The sequence below is a fragment of the Gossypium arboreum genome, chromosome 8 (assembly GCF_025698485.1).
Source record: "Gossypium arboreum isolate Shixiya-1 chromosome 8, ASM2569848v2, whole genome shotgun sequence".
NCBI lineage: Eukaryota > Viridiplantae > Streptophyta > Magnoliopsida > Malvales > Malvaceae > Gossypium > Gossypium arboreum.
The window spans coordinates 141,859,817-141,878,698 of record NC_069077.1 but is presented as its reverse complement, the minus strand read 5'-3'; the positions used below and the strand labels follow the sequence as shown (position 1 = coordinate 141,878,698).

Sequence of the window (18,882 nt, the reverse complement as noted above, 5' to 3'; positions counted from 1 at the left end):
ATGTTTGGTCCATTCAATCCCTTTTTCCTGTCATCGTTCTCCTTCTCCCCTTCTTGGATACTTTCAACCTCTGCCCGACCACCACCACTATTAGAACCATCAAGCACTCGATTATTTTGAGTCTCGACACCGGTGCATCCCCTCCACATTCTGTACTAATCCTCGTTTTCTTATCTAAACCAACTTCGAATTCTCATCCAACAAATTAGCATTATTACTACACAAACTACCATAAGGACTTCTAGGAGAAAACTTGTTCATTTCCTCATTTTCTTTCCTATCCCATTCTAAAACTTCCATTCGAGCATTTCGTCGAACACTTTTCAATGTTCTTAATGAAGGACCATTTGATCTATTCACATCCACATATGACTTCTTCTCATTGTTTTTTCTCTTAGCTTTCAAATAAAATCTAATAGCAACATAAGTACACACAATAACAGGACAAGAACACATCAAATAGTAAAAGCCAACAGGAAAACATATATACAGGCATGAAACAAAGACAATAAAACCAGACACAAGTGGATATTTTCTTACATATCTATAACAACAACTTCCATAGAAGATGTTGAATACCCTTTGAATCAATACTCATTTTGGGTCTTCTTCTTTCTTTTTTTTTTTTTAATATAAATTCCTAAGTAAAATCTATGTAACATGCATTTGAGACATAATGATAAAACATTGATTTTCATTTTGGTTTAGTTAAAAGAGGGGAAATTAATGTAAGAGAAAAGTGAATGGGTGTTGGGTTTAATTCTTTGTTTTTAAGAAATTTTCATTTTTGGTGGATAGTTTTTGTTGGAGTCCTGTAATTTAGGATTTCCTCTGCCATTCTTTTAGTGATTAATTTTGCTTGGGATAATATGTGACAATTGACAAATAGAAAATTAGTAATTGAAGTGGGGATTAATATTGATGTCTATTTTGGTTATATTTTATAAGATGATCCATTAAGGATAGAAATTGGATTATATAGCAAGAGGCCCAAAAGCTAAGAACTAAAATAAAATAATGAAGTACAATGGGTTAATAGGACCCAAGTTCATCTCTAAATGGAATTCTATAAAAAAAACAAACTCGAAAGAATCCGAACAAAATTCATGCACGACAATGAAAGGAGTGGAAAAGATCGGAAAGAAGTTGTTACGTTTGGAATCAGATTACATTTTACTTATTTTATTAAAAAAATGAGTAAATTAGTCCATAAAAGTTAAATCAAACAACTGATCTTTTTTATTAAAATTTTTATGTATTTTTACTGTTAAAAACTAGCGTAGTTGACGAAATAACTAGATAGTTACACGTGGTTTGCCACGTGTACCTTATGATGATGTTCAAAGATCAGTTTTTAATAGTAAAATGGATGAAATTTTTAACAGAAAGATTGATTTACTCTATGGTCTAATAAATAAGGACTGATGTGTTCATGTTTTTTAGTAGAGGGAGTAATACAAAAGCTGCCATGATACTAAGTGTTGAATTTTTTTTATACCATCACTATGCTTATCCGTGAAATTGTATTGTGTTCCCTTTATTCAAAGAGCAAATTGATATTTCTGTTAAAAAATACATTCATTTCTACTATTACAAAATAGTTTATGTATGTCAACATAAGGTACGCTATGTGTAATTGTTGACTAGTTTACTTTTTGATCTAAAGAACAAGAATTACTTTACCCAATTTTCAAGTTAAGGAGGGAACAGTAATCTAACTTTTAATATAAGGGGTTTCATGAGAAATTTACCTTACTTTTCAAAGGAAAGCGGATAAGAAATAATAGACTCTTCTTAGCTCATCCTTTTTCTCTTCTTCCCAAATAGCACCCAAAATCCAAAAAGGAAAAAAAGAGAAAAAAGAAAAAAAATCCTCCAAAAATGGCGACTTCAGCTACTACACTCACTTCACTTTCCTTCTTCTCTTCTTCCCTTTTCCTCTCTTCTCCTTCCTCTAAACTCTCAACTTCCCTTTCCTTCTCTTTCAAACCTTCTTCAAACCCGTCTCTTTCCATTTCTTCCCAACTTTCCAATCTCCCCATTTTGTCCTTCACCGGCGAAAAAATCGGCGAAACTTATCTCGACCTCAAATCAGCCCCTCCCGAAACCGCTAGAGCCGTCGTTCACCGAGCAATCATCACTGACTTACAAAACAAGCGTCGTGGCACAGCTTCTACACTCACTCGTGGTGAAGTTCGTGGTGGAGGGAAAAAGCCTTACCCTCAAAAGAAAACCGGGCGTGCTCGCCGTGGGTCTGCGCGCACCCCGCTCCGTCCGGGTGGTGGTGTTATCTTCGGACCCAAACCCAGAGACTGGTCCGTTAAGATCAATAAAAAAGAGAAAAGGTTGGCGATTTCGACGGCGTTATCCAGTGCGGCTGAGAACACGATAGTTGTTGAAGATTTTGGGGATAAATTTGAGAAACCGAAGACTAAAGAGTTTATTGAGGCTTTGAAGAGATGGGGATTAGACCCAAAGCAGAAATCTATGTTTTTGATGATGGAAGTGCCGGAAACTGTGAATAAATCGAGTCGGAATATTGGGACTTTGAGGATGTTAACGCCGAGGACCCTTAATTTGTTTGATATTTTGAATTGTGATAATTTGGTGTTGACTCCGGATATTGTGGATTATCTTAATGGAAGATATGGTGAAGATTATGAAGGTGATACTGAGGATGATAATGAAGAATATGAAGAAGTAGACGAACAAAGCGGTGAAGGTAAAGTTCTTTTTTAGTTAGTATATTACTGATAAATTGGTGCTAAAATTTTCTATCTTTTTATTGCATTACATTTTGTGTGTGTAGGTTTATAATGTTTATTTACTGATCTGATATGTGTGAAGAAGATGAATTTAGATGTCGTTTAGAAGGATTCGAAATCGGAAAAATGAGGGTAAAAGTATCATAGAGGCCCTTGTACAAGGAGTTAGATTATATTTTGCTCCTCTTTTCAGAAAATTGTAAATTAGTTCTTGTATGTTAGACAAGCAAACTGATTTTTTTCTTAAAAGTTTCATCTTTTTTGTAGTTAAAAATTGGTACCAATAGATGAAATTTATAATAAAAAGGACCAATTTGCTCTTTAATATAATGTATAGGGACTAATTTGCCCAATTTTTGAGTAGAGTGGTAAACTGCAGTCACTCCTAGTAAGGGGTCTCTACGGTACTTTCATCGAGAGAGCTTTGTTGGGGTAAAAGTATGATGAAGGCCACTGTACTAGATTACATTTTGCCACTTTATTAAAAGAAAATTAGCAAATTAGTCTCTATACAATAGATCAAAGAGCAAATTGATCTTTTCTGTTAAAAAATTCATCCATTTTTACTATTAAAATCTGGTATGATTGATAGAATAATTAGACAGTTATTCGTGTTGACGTATAGAGACCAGTTTTTAAACAATAGAAATAGATGAATTTTTTAACAAAAGTATGAGTTTTCCCTTTAATCTAATGTACAAGAATTAACTTGCCTATTTTTTAGTAGAGTGGACGAAATGCAATTCGACTCTTATTACAAAAGCCTCCACGATACTTTTATTGCTTTGTTGGTCATTATGCAATAGATTAAGTTTATATATTCAACATAGTGAAGATGCCAATAGAGTAGAAAGATCCTTTGTTGGTAATTATACACAATTTGGCACTGTATTCAACATGGTAAAGATACAAAAGAGAGTATTAAGATGCATATTTCTACTTGGTTCGTGATAATGAATGAGGCATAGTTGCAAAAAATGCAAAATGGTGTATGGTGTGTATAATGTATGGTGCAATAAGTACTACGTATGACTTTAGATAGATGTACAATTCAACATAGTCAAGATGCAAAGAGAGTACTAAGATCTTTGTTGATGACAAAGAGAGTATTAAGATGCTTGTTCTTCTTTGGTAATAGTTGGTAAAAGTACCCTGGAGGCCCCTGGACTAGGTGCTAGATTGCATTAAAAATAGACAAATTAGTTCCTGTATGTCAGATCAAAGAGCAAATCAGTCCTTCTATTAAAAATTTCTTCTATTTATACTATTCAAAATTGATCACTGTATGTTAACAGGAGGTACATGTGGCGCGCCACATATCACTGACATACAGGGACTAATTAGCTCTTTTAACTGACATACAAGGACTAAGTTGCTCATTTTTTGAGTAGAGGGGCTTCCATTATATTTTTACCGTAATAGCTTTAGTTTGCTATAATGACTAAGGACTAATTGCAAAATGCAAAATGCAAAATGGTGCATGACATCACATAGGTGTTTGTTGATCAGTTTTGTATCCGTTAGCCTGCATAAGATGAGATGATGATCATTCAATCTATAAGGAGTTCATATATTTATCTTTGTTGATTTTTTTTCTTGTGTTAATTTATTGACCATTCCTTTTGAGGCAGATGAGAATGTTGATGCAGCTCAATGACCTGCTTTTTCCCCCTCAATTAGCATATAAGCCATTACATATATGCTGAAGAAATTCAAGGCTTTGCCTAAATCAAACATTGTTGTAGGCTAGTTTTGGTGATTTATTGAGGTTAATTAGCTCTGTATCTCTGCAGATTTTTGCAAAGTTGTATCAATTTAGTTCATTAATGATCTAATAACACTCTTCCAATCCAAGCATTGCCCTGTTTCATTCTCCCTTTATTTGATTATTTCCTTTTGTTATTCATTACTTGGATAAGACATCCTAAACTCCAAGTTCTTGCACTCTCCCTGAAAAAGTTTTGGTAAAAATATTAGATCCCTTTTAAAATATAAGTTGAGCTTATGTTTGAACAATCAAGATCTGAACAAAGTCGAATTCAATCTTTTTAGTTTATAATGTTTTATGTTATTATAAATTATATATAATATAAACATTTAGAAAATGTTAAAATAATTAAATATTAAATTTAAAATAGTATAAATATAAATTTTTTATTTAAATAATAATAATAATATGAGCGGTCTAATATGATCTTTGGTTAGTTATAAGTATGAGCAAGTTTGGATAAAAATTTAGATTCATATTTCAGATCAGGTCGAGCTTGAGCAAGCAAAAAGTGTATTAATAACATGTGTAGGCTTGATCCGAGAACATTAGATTTTAATTTAGGTCATATTATTAATATTATTAAAATTTAAATTCGTTGGTGTGACATTTAAAAAAAAAAAAAACTCATGATAATTATGTAAGAAAAAATGACGCAATAATTGTAAATTTAACAGAAGGATTTTAGCAGCGTAAATAATTAGACTTATTCTTTAAAGTAAAGTATGAAAACTAAATTCTGTTTGACGTTACATCTTGGATTTAGATATTTTTCTTAGTATGACTTAAAAAAATTAAGATTTTGGGTCGAATTTTGCGATATATAGAGAAATAGGTCAATTTTGAAGAGAAAAATAAAAAAAATATAAATATGTCTAGGAAATGAATTAAATTCGAAACTCAAGGACAAAACCACTAATATTTAACCATCTAACTAAAAGAGTTGACGTGTCATATAAGTAATAATGCATGCCTTAAAGGACGCTTTTTCAGCCCTAATCGATCTATTTCCTTAAATATTACAAAAAACGACTCAAAATCTTAATTTTTTTAAAATTAAATAGTCCTAAATTTGGCCAACTTTTTCTTTTTTCTTACCATATTTGAAAATTAATTTGAAATAGAGAAACAATAAATAAAGCACTCTCCCATTGCCATCACTTTAATCAACAAAACTAGCATCCACAAGGCTACACATTGCACCTACCATCATATTATTGAACTCATTAAAGCCCTGGTGTAAAATAATAATAATAATAATAATAATAATAATAATAAAGAGTATGTTAAGTGAAATTGATCAACCAACTACAATTTTCATAACATGGATACACCAAATTCTAGCTAATAAAAATTCAATCCCTCAACTACATATACCAACCAAATTGAGTAATAAATTATTAAGTGGAAAACATGGGTTTCAAATTTGATTATTGTTAAGTATTTTTTCGTATCTTCTCTAAGATGGGTTAATTTTGAGTATTTATATTATATGATCACTATTTATAGATGTGACATATTAAATGAGTTTTTATGCATGATAATACGTATCCTATATTAGGGTTAACACGTATATACTCAAAGTGGATTCGCATACATAAAATTCATACTTACGGGTCCTCATTTAGAACTCTCTCATGTGCGAACTCATACAAAATGTGGGCCAAGACCCGATAGACTAGCAGATCAGTAGGTTGATAATAGTTAGTATTATAATAATTATTTGTAAATTCAATCTAATGGTATTAACAATATATATTATTACTAATTACATTTTCTCACATGGATTGGTGCAATAAAAACAAACCTAAAATCATTGGGAAAGAAAGGTTTTCATTTATCCGAGCAAAATTCCAGAAAAAGAAAGAAAAAACAGAGTGTTGGCCATTGTTTCTTAAGCAATACCATCCGATGAACCAAGAGGGAAACAAGTATCTTCCCCACCGGTACTCCATAGAAAATTAGCATAGCTCGCCGGATAATATGAGTTATTAGGATCAACTTCAATGGCTTCCAAGAAATTTTCCTCCGCTGCCCACAAATCCTTCTTCGCTTTCCATAAAAAAATCGCATATTTATTGTGTGCTTCAGCGTCTACCGGTTCCATTTGTATTGCTTTCTTGAACAACTCTTCTGCTCTGAGAATTAAACAAATAAAATATTTAGTAATTCGAATCAAACACGAATTTTAAGGAGTTAAAAATTAAAAAGAATTTAAGCGACCCGAAGTGTAATTTTATCGTTATACTATTTTGAGTTGGTCTCGAATATTTTTGAGAGAAGTCCAAAAAGAATTCATAGAGTTTAGAGAACGTTTCACCAGTAAAGGAGTACCTGTCATAATCATGAACAACAAGGTAGAGAAACTGAGCATAATTAGCAAGAAGGAGAGGATTATTAGGTTCTTGTGATAATCCCTTTTTGTAAACAAGCTCTGTCCTACAATACGTTCCATCAACGATCGAGTTCTGATGACTCAACTCTTCTTCACTCGGTTCCCACTCTGTTTCATCAAACCATTTATCACCACCACAAGCAACCGGTCTCGCTTTTCCCCCACCGCCTCTACCACGACCAGTTTTCCCATTCTGTAGCTGCAAAGAATCATACTTTGTTTGCTCCTTGCCTCGAACTTCACTGGAAGAAACATAAGAATAAGACCCCATCATCGGATTCACCGCCGTTTCAGCCGCCAAAGCTGCGTTGTTTCCCATAGAATGAACAGAGAAATTCGCTAACAATATCATCACGTAAATCATTAAAGTGGGTGTATGAGAAAACACTTGTTGAAACAACCAGAGGAACGAAGCATGGATCTCGTTTTGAACTCTAATGAAAATTCCATGTAAATCTTCGCATAACAATGATTCACGCATTTGTAAAGTGTAACTATGGAGTTCACGGATTATAAATACCGTCGATGAAAACGCCTTTTTCATTGAACAACAAGCCGATTCCCCCCACTGTAATTTATTATCGGAGCTATCTTCTTCGTCGTCGGATCTTTCATAGCCGTCGGTTTCATCGCCGTCGTGTACGTGGAATCTGAGGGCTGAATCGTTAATTCTCTTTGAAAATTCATCGTCTGATAAGTAGTGTATACAAGCAATTGGTGAAGAAGCTTTATGTTTCGGTTTGAAAATCTCAGAGGATTTAGACCGGTTGATAATGGCGGAACGTGAACCGAAAAGAGTAGACCGATTAACGGTCTTTGAAACAAGGACGGCGTCGGTACGGCACCGTTTTAGAAATGAAGGTGAAGGGATTACCGCCGACGATTGGGTAAGGTTTGGCTCTGATAACTGTAAATGCAAATTTGCTGCTACTTTTACTACCATTTGTTACAAAATTCGGCTATGCGCCACCAAACAGAGCCTTAAGATTAAAAAAATAAAAACCTTTGCTGGAAAAAAAATAACTTTTTTTTCTTTCAAAATTCAAACCCTGAATTTTTTCCTTAATTTATTCGAAAATGGAGAAAAATCGGATCTTGAAACTGGAAAACTGATAGAAATTCGAGATTTCTTAACAAAACTTTTAATTAAACAATAGTTTTCAAGAAATTTGTTAAGAAAATAAAGAAGGAATTTTCTTAGTTTTTGTTTGGCGCCCGAGAAAAAAAGCTCCGGCGAAGCTTTATATATATCTCGGTTACCAGAAAGGAGAAGGAGAAGCTCTGTATTTATACAACAAAGCTGCTTCCTTTTTTTGCTGTGTACTTGAAAAAAATAAAAAAAATAAAAGAAAATATAGATTTTGTTTTACTTTGATAAGTCTAAGATTTTGTTTAACGAAAAAGGACGAGTTTTTTATTCCAGAAAATATATAATCTAAGGATTAATATAAGATTTGATACTTTCAGTTTAGTTTTAATGTTCAATTTGATACTTATGTTTCTTTTGTCCTAATTTAGTACCTGAATTTCACTTTGATGTTCAATTTAATACCTAGACCAAATGGTATCATATCCCTGATAGCTATTTGACACATGTGATCTTGTAACAAAATATAGGTACTTAATTGCAATAAAAAACTTATTAATATATGTATTTTTAAATATGATTAATATATGTATTTTTAAATATGCTTCATATCAGTTTATATTAAAAGTTAAACCAGTTTATATTAAAAGTTAAATCAATGGAAGGACTCGATTGAAATAATTAAATATTTTAATAATTCAGAAAATTTTAATATATTATTTTTATATTAGTTGATATTATTTTTATTTGTTTTGTATGTATTTCGCATGTGAATAAATTTAGATTTTTCCATTTCTTTTACATATGTTTTTAATTTCAACACGGCTAGTTTCATGGACAAATATGGGGTGACGTGGCAAACATTTAAGTATGCCACGTTCCCATACAGCCGCCTTTCGCGAAATTTATTCTTGTTTTGTCGCCACGTGTCCTTATCTATACCCTTTGTTTTGGTTAAAATTACATTTAAAACCTGATTTTGGTTTGCATCTTAAATCACTGGTAATAAAAGTGAATTATGTCTTTTTTTCATACTTAATAAACGGCTAAATTACTTGAAAAGTAAATTTATTTTTCATTAAAAATTTATTAATTTTTATTATTAAAACTAATTTTCGTATGTTAACAAGAAGTACACGTGACACACAGGGGCATAACTGGGGGATTGGCAAAGGCTCCGCCCTCTAAAATGGAAAATTCTTCATTTAGATCTTTTAAAATTTTAAATTAATAAAGATAAAATTGTACTTTATCCCTTAAAAATAATAAAATTTGATTTAATTCATTAAAATTATATAGATATAGATTATTAAAATGGTGAAATTACATTTTTACTATCACAAAATTATAATTTAAATTGGTTATTTTATCACCGTGTCAATTTAATAGTAAAATGAATACAATTTTAAATAGAAATGATCAATTCGCTCTTTAATCTAACGTATATAAATAAAATTACTTATTGTTTTTAGTCGAGGGGACGAAATGCAACTAATTTCTAATACAAACATCTTCAAATACTAATTATCGCTTAAATAGAAAATTAATCATTCAAGATTAAAATAAAATAAATCGATGAAATAAAAAATTAGTAATTTAATTTATTTTAAAATTTATTAATTTTATTTACACTTTTACTAGTTAGTGATTAGATTTGTGATTAGGTGTCTCTCTAAATTCAAAGATTATTCATAGAGTTTGAAATTAAATGTTAAATCCAAAAGTAGGCTTTGAAAAAGAAAATGTAAAATGGAGCATGGCAACAATAGTGAATACCAAATAAGGAAAATTCTAACATAAAGTGAATCAAGCAAATAAATCTCAAAATCAAAAGGAAGTTTAATTTAGGATACTTTGAGTTAGTGTGAAAACAACATGAAATTAAATACTGTAATATGAGATAAAAAAGTTAAACGCACTATATTGGAGATAAGGTATTTTTTTAAATAATAATAAGCTTAATATATCATTTGATATTTGCCTTTGAATTTTTTTAATATAGTATTTGTATTTTTTGTACAATGTATTCAGGGGTGAAGCTAGAAAATTAATTTAAGAATTGCAGTAAAATTTGTTGATTAAAATATGTTTATAAATCCTTGTACTCTTCACAAATTTTTAATTTAATCTTTATACTTTTATTTTCAGAAATTTAGTCCATCTACTTTTCAGATTTTAAAACTTTCAATTGTTAACACTGATGAATTTTTTTTTTGTTAAACTTGTTTGTGTGGTATTTTTAAATTGAAAAATTATACCGTATGAGTTATATTATTATTTATGTATTAGAAATGTTAAAATTAATAAATTTATTTATTCATTTATTAAAAAGCTAATTAATTTTTCAATATAAAATGGACAAAATAGGGAAAAAAATCTAATTGAGGAAAGCAAAGCCAAAAAAAAGATGAGAAATGGAAGGTCCAAAAACCAAAAATGTTAAGGCAACAACGTGCTTAAACGTTTACGTCATCAAAAATATGGAAGGCTAAATCGTTGATGGTCACATCATATAATTTCAACGGTTGATATTGCAATAAATATGATTAATAAACTTGAATAATTAAAATTAAAATGATCTAAATTCTAAATATATCTTAATTCACGTCTAATCTCGATTCATTTAACCCGGAACTATATACAATTCACCTAAGTATTGTCTAGATTTTAAGTTGGTGTATAAACTTCTAATTGGTTAAATTGAAAAAATAAATAAATGCGAAGTTATCCCAAAGTTTAAATTAAAGAGAATGGATGTCGAGTAAAAGTATAATAAATTTACAATTTAATCCACATGTTTTACACACTTTCATAATTTTTTTTATATAATTGATATTTCAACAATGCATCTGTTGAATATATTAGTATATAGCTATAATTATTGTATAAGTATCAATTATCGACAAGTGTTGGATGCGATAGTAAATCACATTATATTTTCATGAAGTTAGGATCAAAAAGAATGCATGGGAAAATTACCTTGTAGCCCCTTCAAAATTTTAAAAATTACAAATTAGTATATAATGGTAAAATTGCATTTTAAACTTTCAAAAATTTATGATTTATCTCTATCTCTTTTAAAGTATTTTTTGGTTTTGCCTCTATTTTAAGAGATATTATTGAAAAAATATTTACGAATCTCGAAAAAATTAAATTTTGTAAACTATAAAATGTAGATGAAAAATAATACAGAAATGGTTTGGATGGTTGGTATAAATTTACCATTTATTATGTCAACCAATTTGGCCCATGGAAAAGGAGTTGATTGGCATAGTTGAGTTGGAGAAAGACGTGCATGAATGTGGATGGGAATACTCGCACACCATGCACGCACCAAAGCAGGTTGCAGACTGACCACTCACTCCTTTTGTCCACTCATCCTCACACTCCTTGTTTGTTTTGGATTCATTCTTATTTGAAAACCTTAAAATTTTAGCTTCAATCGAGAATAATTATTAAATTCAAGTCTTAATATAAAAATAATTATTAAATTTAGAGATAAAAATATAAGAATAATTATCTAATTCATGTCTTAATACGAGAATAATTACTAAAGACTATTTTAAATAAAAAAATTCAAACATCAATATAAAAATTATTACCAAACTCCGAACATTAAATAATGAGTTAACCTAATTTTAGAGCTGAAAGTGATACAAATTGATACAAGTCCTTTTTAACTATATTTAAGGCTATGAGAGTTTCTCCACAAGAGATTAAATTTTCTGACAATTTTTATTTTGGTAGGCTTTTTAATGGGTCCCACTACGAAATTTGTCACCAACTTGACGAGGTTTCGTTGTATTTTCAAAGCCAGCTGCAAGTGGGTTTTTTTATTCATGGTAAATGGCAACCCTTCAAATTCACACCATAACCATTTATCTTTAATTTTTAATATAATATTTATTTTTATCCATAATTCCTTCCAATTTGTAAATCAAAAAAAATTATTTACGTGTATTTAGATTTTTGTTTTATTATTTTTAAGTAACATGTATTTTAATCGAACATATTTTCACATTTTTATCTTTTTATTATATAAGTATAATGCGATAATTTTAAGTAATAGATAGATTACAATGAAGCAAGTAATTATTATAACAGCTTTATGTTTTGTTTATTTTGATCATGCCACGTAAAGTGATAATTAGTTTGGAAAACATTGAGTAATTCGAATTTTTATCATCCTTAGTTTAGTGTGAAAATTCATAAACATTTAAGTTTTGTCTATTTTGATCTTGGACCATTTTTATTTCAAATCATTTTAAGTTTGATTTTTTTTCTAACTTTTTTAATCAAATCGGGTTTAAAATAAGTTCGGGTCTAGGTCTTTTTGGTTTACTCTTTTGGTTTTAGATTCATTTTGCCTCATTTGAAATAAAATGTGACTATACAAAGATCCCATTATAGTGAGATTCTTTTAAATCAATGATTGAAATAGAAGGATGAAAAAGAAATACCAATCGACCGTTAATCATGTCATGTAGGATTTGCATTGAGAAACGATAGTTTAACTTTTAACCAATTCAACCGGTTTCAACACTAAAGAAGGACAAAATTAAATTCCAGAGAAAAATAATGTATTCAATAACTGATTTAATAGGTTCCAAGTTGCCAGTACAATTTCTTAGTTTTTGATGTGGCCTGATCAAACGGCTACTATCTCATCATTTTTGTCTTTTAACTGTTGTAAGTTTTCATGTATTTTAAAGAATTTCACATATCCCACATCCTTTAGATGCACCTATTAAAATATGTTTATATGGTATTGATTTACTATAAGTTTATATGTGCCAAAATAAGAGGATGGGCATGTAATAAAAAAATGAATATTGATTATTGATCTAGTTCGTTTGTCGGTAAAAAATGAAGTTTGATTTATTATCAAACTATAAATATTTTGTTAGTTCATAAAAATAAACACCAAATTAATTTCGTAAAGAATTGTTAATTCGAATTTCTTTTAATTCAAGAGATGAAAATGGTATGCATTACTTCAAATGGGATGCCAAGATTCCACTATAATTTTTGACAAATTTTACAAACATCTCAAATAAAAAAAGTAAGTGGTATTTATCTTTGCTTTGGTAAGCATATAATGAAATGATGACAAAAACCTTATTAAGGAATCACATAAACACAGCTTGTTTACAAACAATATTTTCAAATGAGAAATGGTTTTTCTCCCTCTCTCTCTCAACTTGAAAAATGGTCTTCAAACAGTACTCCTTATCTTCTCAGTGCTCAAATTTCCAACATGTAAATATTTTTCATACGGTCCAAGAAAATAGATGCTTGGAATGACATCATCCTTGGGGTATTTCCGGCGTAAAAGGCGGCGCCCGGCTAGGCTGACAACGATGGGTTGAGTCCCGATTTGACATTAGTTTGATCTATAACAAGCAAATTGTGCAATTAATTAGCATTCACCAAACAATAAATAAATAATGGGATGCCATTGGAATTAGTTTTAATTTGGCTAATATATTTAAATATGTTAAATTTCGGGTTAAGATTTACTACGTTAATTTTTTCATTCATTAATATCTAATACAATGATCATCACCATTCAAATATGTAGGACTCATGTAAGATTTATTTATTAAACGTGAAAATCCTTTTTGTTGATGTAATAGAAATTATATACACTTCAATATCAACATAAAATTTAAAAGAGTGATTAAGTGTGTCGATATGTATACGATCATATTTTATTTTTATTTAATAAAGGGTTATTTAAACAAAATATAATAGTTTAAGGACCTTTTAAATATATTATCCTTTTAATTTTTACTTACCCAACGGTGCTGGAATTTTATGAACAAAAAACATGCAGAAATGGCCGCATAACAAAGGCAAAGTACCACTCCTTTCATGTAATGTGAAGTTCCATCCTATAAAAAAAAGAATATTTATTACAAAAATAAAATATAAACACTAAAATTAAAAAAGAAAATTAATTAAAAATTGATTAATAAAACCTGTAGCGTAAATGCAACAACAAGTATTGTTAAAGCAAGACAACCGGTTTCGAGAAGATTGAAATCAAGGTCCATTTTGATTCTCATAATCCACCCAACCACAACACATAATGGAACCTGTAATATATACATATAATGTTAGAATTGATCGAGAGATTAAGACATTAAGTTGTTGAAGATAACACTATACATGTTTAAAATCTTACAGCAAACATGGAGATTTGAGTTGCAGAACCCAAAGCAACACCCAAAGATATGTCCTGAAATTCAGGTTTCCAACAATCAAAACTCGCCAGGTATAGGTATAACGATAGATGTATATGATTGATTACCAGTTTGTTTTTAAAGGCGAAAATGATAGCTCCAGCATGTTCAGCTGCATTCCCAACAATGGGTATCAAAATTATGCTGATGAAGCTAATGGAAATGCCCCATGTTTCTGATGCAGCCTGAACCATCAAACACACATACATATATAAATACATCAATGTGAACCATATATGTATATATATGTTATAGAATATGCATGGACGGATGGATGTACCTCAATTGTGCCCACCACATACTCAGATAGCAAAGCAATGATGAGTGTCATACCAACCAACCAGCTAAATCCACTCCAAAACCCTATCACTGCCTTTTCTTCATCTTCATCTTCAACTTCCTACACCATCATTATCAATTAGCATCACTTTCAGCTTCGAACTCGGGTTTAGAGGAGTCCATAGATCAATATCATGCATGGGTGATTATGCTTTATCTGATATGAAATACGAGCTTCGAGTTTTGCTCAAGTTCTTCCATACTTACAAATAACCCAGAATTCAACTTCAACTATTAACAACATTAATATTCTTCTATTTAAATTCTTCTACTGAATTCGATGGTGTTAAATTTTGAAACAAAATAGGGAAATTAAATTTCTTAAAATAGAAGTAGAGGATTAAATTTTCAAATGTATAAATAGTATAAATAGTATAAAGGCTTGAAGCATATTTTAACCCAAAAATAGTCACCTCTTGAGATTCAAAAATCTGCCTGTGAGTCTTAAGCTGGAAGACAATATATCCAATATAAGCAACAAGCATCACCACACTGCTTGCTCTTGACAGCTCCAATGTATATTCAGCAATGGAAACCCCAGTTTCAGGTTTTACTGCATATTTAAACATCAATGGCAACATATGGCAAAGCAATCCCAACAACAACAGCCCAGAGTTCACATCAGCTTGCTTCTGCACATATCATATATAATATATACACAAACATACAGCCCCAATGCATTATTAATCAAAAAATAACTTTTGGATAAATTACACTGATAGTCATCAAATTATTGATAAATTTCTTTTTTTATCACTCAACTATTCAGTATTTTTTTTGGGTCATCTGCTGTTAAATGGCAAACGGAAAGATGATGTGATAGTTTTTAAAATTAACATAATAGTACCTTTAACCCTCAACATTTATACATTGTGTCAATTTAGCATTGATTCTAAAAAATATAACCCTCAACATTTACACATTGTGTAATTGAGTCCTTTTGCAGTTTTTTTTAGACACTTTCACCTAAAAATCCAAAAAAAAGAAATTTATCAGCTAAATCTGATTGAAAATATACCATAAATTTATCAGTTTTGTGTAAATGTTGAGGGTTAAGTTATTTTAGAACCCAAACTAAATTGACACAATTAATAAATATTGAGGGTTAAAGTTGAATTATGCCAATTTTAAAAGCTGTCAAATTATATTTACGTTAGTTATTTAATAGATAGTGACCAAATAAGAAAAAAATCGATTAATTGAGTGATTATTTTGTAACTTTTCATAATTAAGTGATTGAAAAAAAAAACTTACTAAATACTGGATGACTACCAGTGTAGTTTACCCTATTAATTTCCCAAAAATTACTTATAGTATGATAAAGAAAGTCTTTACCCTATCATATCTTTGCTCTCTTTTGAGGTTGGCTAGGCCTCCACAAAGGAGAGAAGTGCCAAGAACAAGGAGGAGATTTGAGAGAATGGAACCCATTAGAGAGTACTTGAGAACATGTATTTTGTTTCTGTAAAGTGCAAATAATGCTATTATAAGCTCGGTTGCATTTCCACATGTTGCATTTAGGAGTCCTCCAACTGCAAATATTCCAATCCCATTATTATTATTATTTTTATTTTCTTGATCCTTTAAAAAATGGGTTAATATACCATTTAATACTTGAGTTTGACTTTAATATTCAGTTTAGTACTCAAGCCAAAACAGCATAATGCGGTCCAATGAATATTGCACACGAGTGCTAATGGGATAAAAAAATTTAAATACTAAATTAAACCTTGAAATTAAATTTGGGTATCAAATAATATATTAACCCAAAAAATCAAAATTTCCTATTTAAATGTTTGAAATATATAATAATAATAATAATAATAATAATAATAATAATAATAATAATACCTGTTGGACCTGTAAAGTACGCAATTTGCCTGGATTTTATAGAAAGAAATCTTGTCAGAAATCTTGCATATGAATTATACTAGAATATATGTGCATGAAAAGCAAATGGATAATATGAATATTAACCCTAAACTTTGTAACTTTTAACAATTCGGTACCTAAATTTTTTTAATAATTAGATACTCTAAGTTTATTAAGTTATTAACCTCGTTACATAAAATATTGAAATGGCTTTGTTGATCAATACTAGGGTCAAATCCCAAGACAATTTTTGGTTTAGTTTTTGCCAAAATTTATTTACTTAACTATGAAGTTGGTATGATTTTATGGTTGTATTAATAGCAAATTTCGACAGAAAATACACTAATTGTGTTAACGATTGGACTAAATCAAAAACTCCATTCATTTGACCACTAAATTTGCTAACCAAGTAAAAAGTGTAGGTATGTACGAAATCGTTAAAAAACATATTGTTCGAGGATCAATTTATAAATTAATATTCTATCAAACTTACTCAGTTAGGAAGCTAACACGCTCAGCAAGTGGTGTAAGTCCAAGCAAACTTAGAGCAAATATCCATGGCTACATTAAGATTAAAAAAAAAAAACCCAGAAAATTTAAATTAAAAATGATAATATTAAAGATAAATTAAATTAAATTTGAAAAAGAAACTTACTCTTCCAAACTTATAGAAATCAGCAACAATGGCTAAAGGGATTGCAGGAAAAAGAACAGCAAGCTTAGTACCTAAAATCACTTCTTGCAAATTTGCTAACAACTCCCTAAGAATCCGAAATCGGATCGTTGACACCAGTATCGGGTCCGATTTCTTACGCATAAACGAACTCGACATGTTTTGTGCTGTCCTAATTGTAACACCATTGTTATTATTACAACATGTTTCTTTGTCCATCAAACTTTTGTTGGACCCTTCAGAGAACTCCATTGATACAAAAAGAAGAAGAAGAAGAAGGAGGAGGATTAAAGTGCAATTATAGGTTTTATTTTATTTTCGTTTGAAGAGAAATAATTTGTTAATAATAAGAGCAAAGTGGGGAATGTTTTTTGATTTTTTATATATGCATGGGATTTATATAGGGACATTAATTTTTATTTCTTTAGGGTTTTGCAGTTTCCTGGAATTTTCCAACCCTTTTGTTTCCATTCTTGGATGAGCTTTGAGCCATTTAATTACGTATTATAGTATTTAGTTTTCACCCCTTGAGCAAAATGAAAGTTGAAGGTACATATTTATACACATTTCCTTACGTTTATAAAGTAAATTATGTAATTTATAATATATATATATATATATATATATATATATATCCATATATATGGGTTAATTTCTATACATTAAAATGTTTTAATTGAATCTTCAAGGCATTAGTATAATATTACTTAAAATATGTGGATTAAATTACAAATATGTGTGCTTTACTAGAAGATATGTCAGATCTAAGCTATATATGCAGTAGGTACACATGTATTTATAATTTAATCAATGTGAGTTGACATTTGACATATAAGAAAATGATGTTTACGAAAGATCCGATTAATATAATATTAATACTTTAATGATTTAATTAAAATATTTTAAAATTTGAGGACACTTGCTGTATTTAATTTCTTTCTATAGTATAATATATTTATATTTGATTGTGAAACATTTTATATTAGTGAAATAAGATAGAATTTCACTATTTATGTTATTTTAGAAGTTTAGAGCTATTTACACTAATCTTTTATTATTAATTATTTTACTTAATTTAACCTTTATATTTTAAATGGTAGATGTTAAATTTATTAAATTAAATTCTATTATGATAATTTACTTTTTTCACGTAATATTAAAAAACCATATTATTTTAATTAATAATTATGTTTATGGGCATTTTAAAGTTACATAAACTTAATTTTGTGGAAGATAAAATACTGAAAAAGGGGTCAGAAATTTCTTGGTATTTTCAGGTCAGAGCTTCCTTTACAAAGAACCAAAGGGTTTTGTATGGCAAGATTTTTGGTGAAAAATTAAAGCAATCCAAATGATGAAAATGACAATCCTTAAAACAGTGTATGTACTGCCCTCTCATATAAAGGAAGGTGTTGGACGAAATTTCCTCTCATATAATATCATAGTATGAGAATGTATGAAGAAACACTTATGAACCAACTAGTTTAAATAATGGTTTATTTCTCATTTTGGTTCTCCTTTGAAGGTCCTCATTAATAATATAGGTAGTTTTTGCCGTTAAAGAGACGCTGGGATTGCTTTTGTAATTCATCAAAAAAAATATTTAGTTGACGTATAAATTTATTATTAGTTGAACTTGGTAGATGGATTAATTTCCATGTCATCTAGGAAGAAGATGGGAATTTTGTGTTATGAGGACTAAGATTGAATCATAAATTTTTGGAGGACTCAGATAGCA

The 18,882-nt window shown here is 29.7% G+C and overlaps 3 protein-coding genes across 3 annotated transcripts; 1 reads left to right on the top strand and 2 right to left on the bottom strand.

Annotated features, from left to right (window-relative positions):
* Nucleotides 1-1,754: 1,754 nt before the first annotated feature.
* Nucleotides 1,755-4,619, top strand: LOC108470286 (50S ribosomal protein L4, chloroplastic). Its single transcript, XM_017771584.2, has 2 exons — nt 1,755-2,722; nt 4,397-4,619. The coding sequence occupies exons 1-2, from the start codon at nt 1,882-1,884 to the stop codon at nt 4,420-4,422; spliced, it is 867 nt and encodes a 288-aa protein (XP_017627073.1). The 5' UTR covers nt 1,755-1,881; the 3' UTR covers nt 4,423-4,619.
* Nucleotides 4,620-6,252: 1,633 nt separating this feature from the next.
* On the bottom strand, nt 6,253-8,248 carry LOC108468078 (uncharacterized). The gene is made up of 2 exons (XM_017768939.2): nt 6,868-8,248; nt 6,253-6,671 (listed from the first exon to the last, which is right to left on the bottom strand). Exons 1-2 carry the CDS (start codon nt 7,869-7,871, stop codon nt 6,428-6,430), a joined length of 1,248 nt encoding a protein of 415 aa, XP_017624428.1. The 5' UTR covers nt 7,872-8,248; the 3' UTR covers nt 6,253-6,427.
* Nucleotides 8,249-12,972: 4,724 nt separating this feature from the next.
* Nucleotides 12,973-17,507, bottom strand: LOC108468193 (vacuolar cation/proton exchanger 3-like). Its single transcript, XM_017769076.2, has 11 exons — nt 17,127-17,507; nt 16,965-17,032; nt 16,451-16,479; nt 15,935-16,131; nt 15,013-15,231; nt 14,541-14,660; nt 14,329-14,445; nt 14,203-14,256; nt 13,997-14,113; nt 13,814-13,909; nt 12,973-13,408 (listed from the first exon to the last, which is right to left on the bottom strand). Exons 1-11 carry the CDS (start codon nt 17,394-17,396, stop codon nt 13,322-13,324), a joined length of 1,374 nt encoding a protein of 457 aa, XP_017624565.2. The 5' UTR covers nt 17,397-17,507; the 3' UTR covers nt 12,973-13,321.
* Nucleotides 17,508-18,882: the final 1,375 nt, after the last annotated feature.

Excerpts from the sequence above, each read along its gene's own strand:
- LOC108470286 (XM_017771584.2), top strand. The coding sequence starts at position 1,882 with ATGGCGACTTCAGCTACTACACTCACTTCACTTTCCTTCTTCTCTTCT. Across the intron at positions 2,723-4,396 it reads AGACGAACAAAGCGGTGAAG|ATGAGAATGTTGATGCAGCT; the intron begins GTAAAGTTCTTT and ends CTTTTGAGGCAG.
- LOC108468078 (XM_017768939.2), bottom strand. The coding sequence starts at position 7,871 with ATGGTAGTAAAAGTAGCAGCAAATTTGCATTTACAGTTATCAGAGCCA. Across the intron at positions 6,672-6,867 it reads GTTGTTCATGATTATGACAG|AGCAGAAGAGTTGTTCAAGA; the intron begins GTACTCCTTTAC and ends TTTAATTCTCAG.
- LOC108468193 (XM_017769076.2), bottom strand. The coding sequence starts at position 17,396 with ATGGAGTTCTCTGAAGGGTCCAACAAAAGTTTGATGGACAAAGAAACA. Across the intron at positions 16,132-16,450 it reads GTACTTTACAGGTCCAACAG|TTGGAGGACTCCTAAATGCA; the intron begins GTATTATTATTA and ends GAATATTTGCAG. Across the intron at positions 14,446-14,540 it reads ATGTGGTGGGCACAATTGAG|GCTGCATCAGAAACATGGGG; the intron begins GTACATCCATCC and ends TTGATGGTTCAG.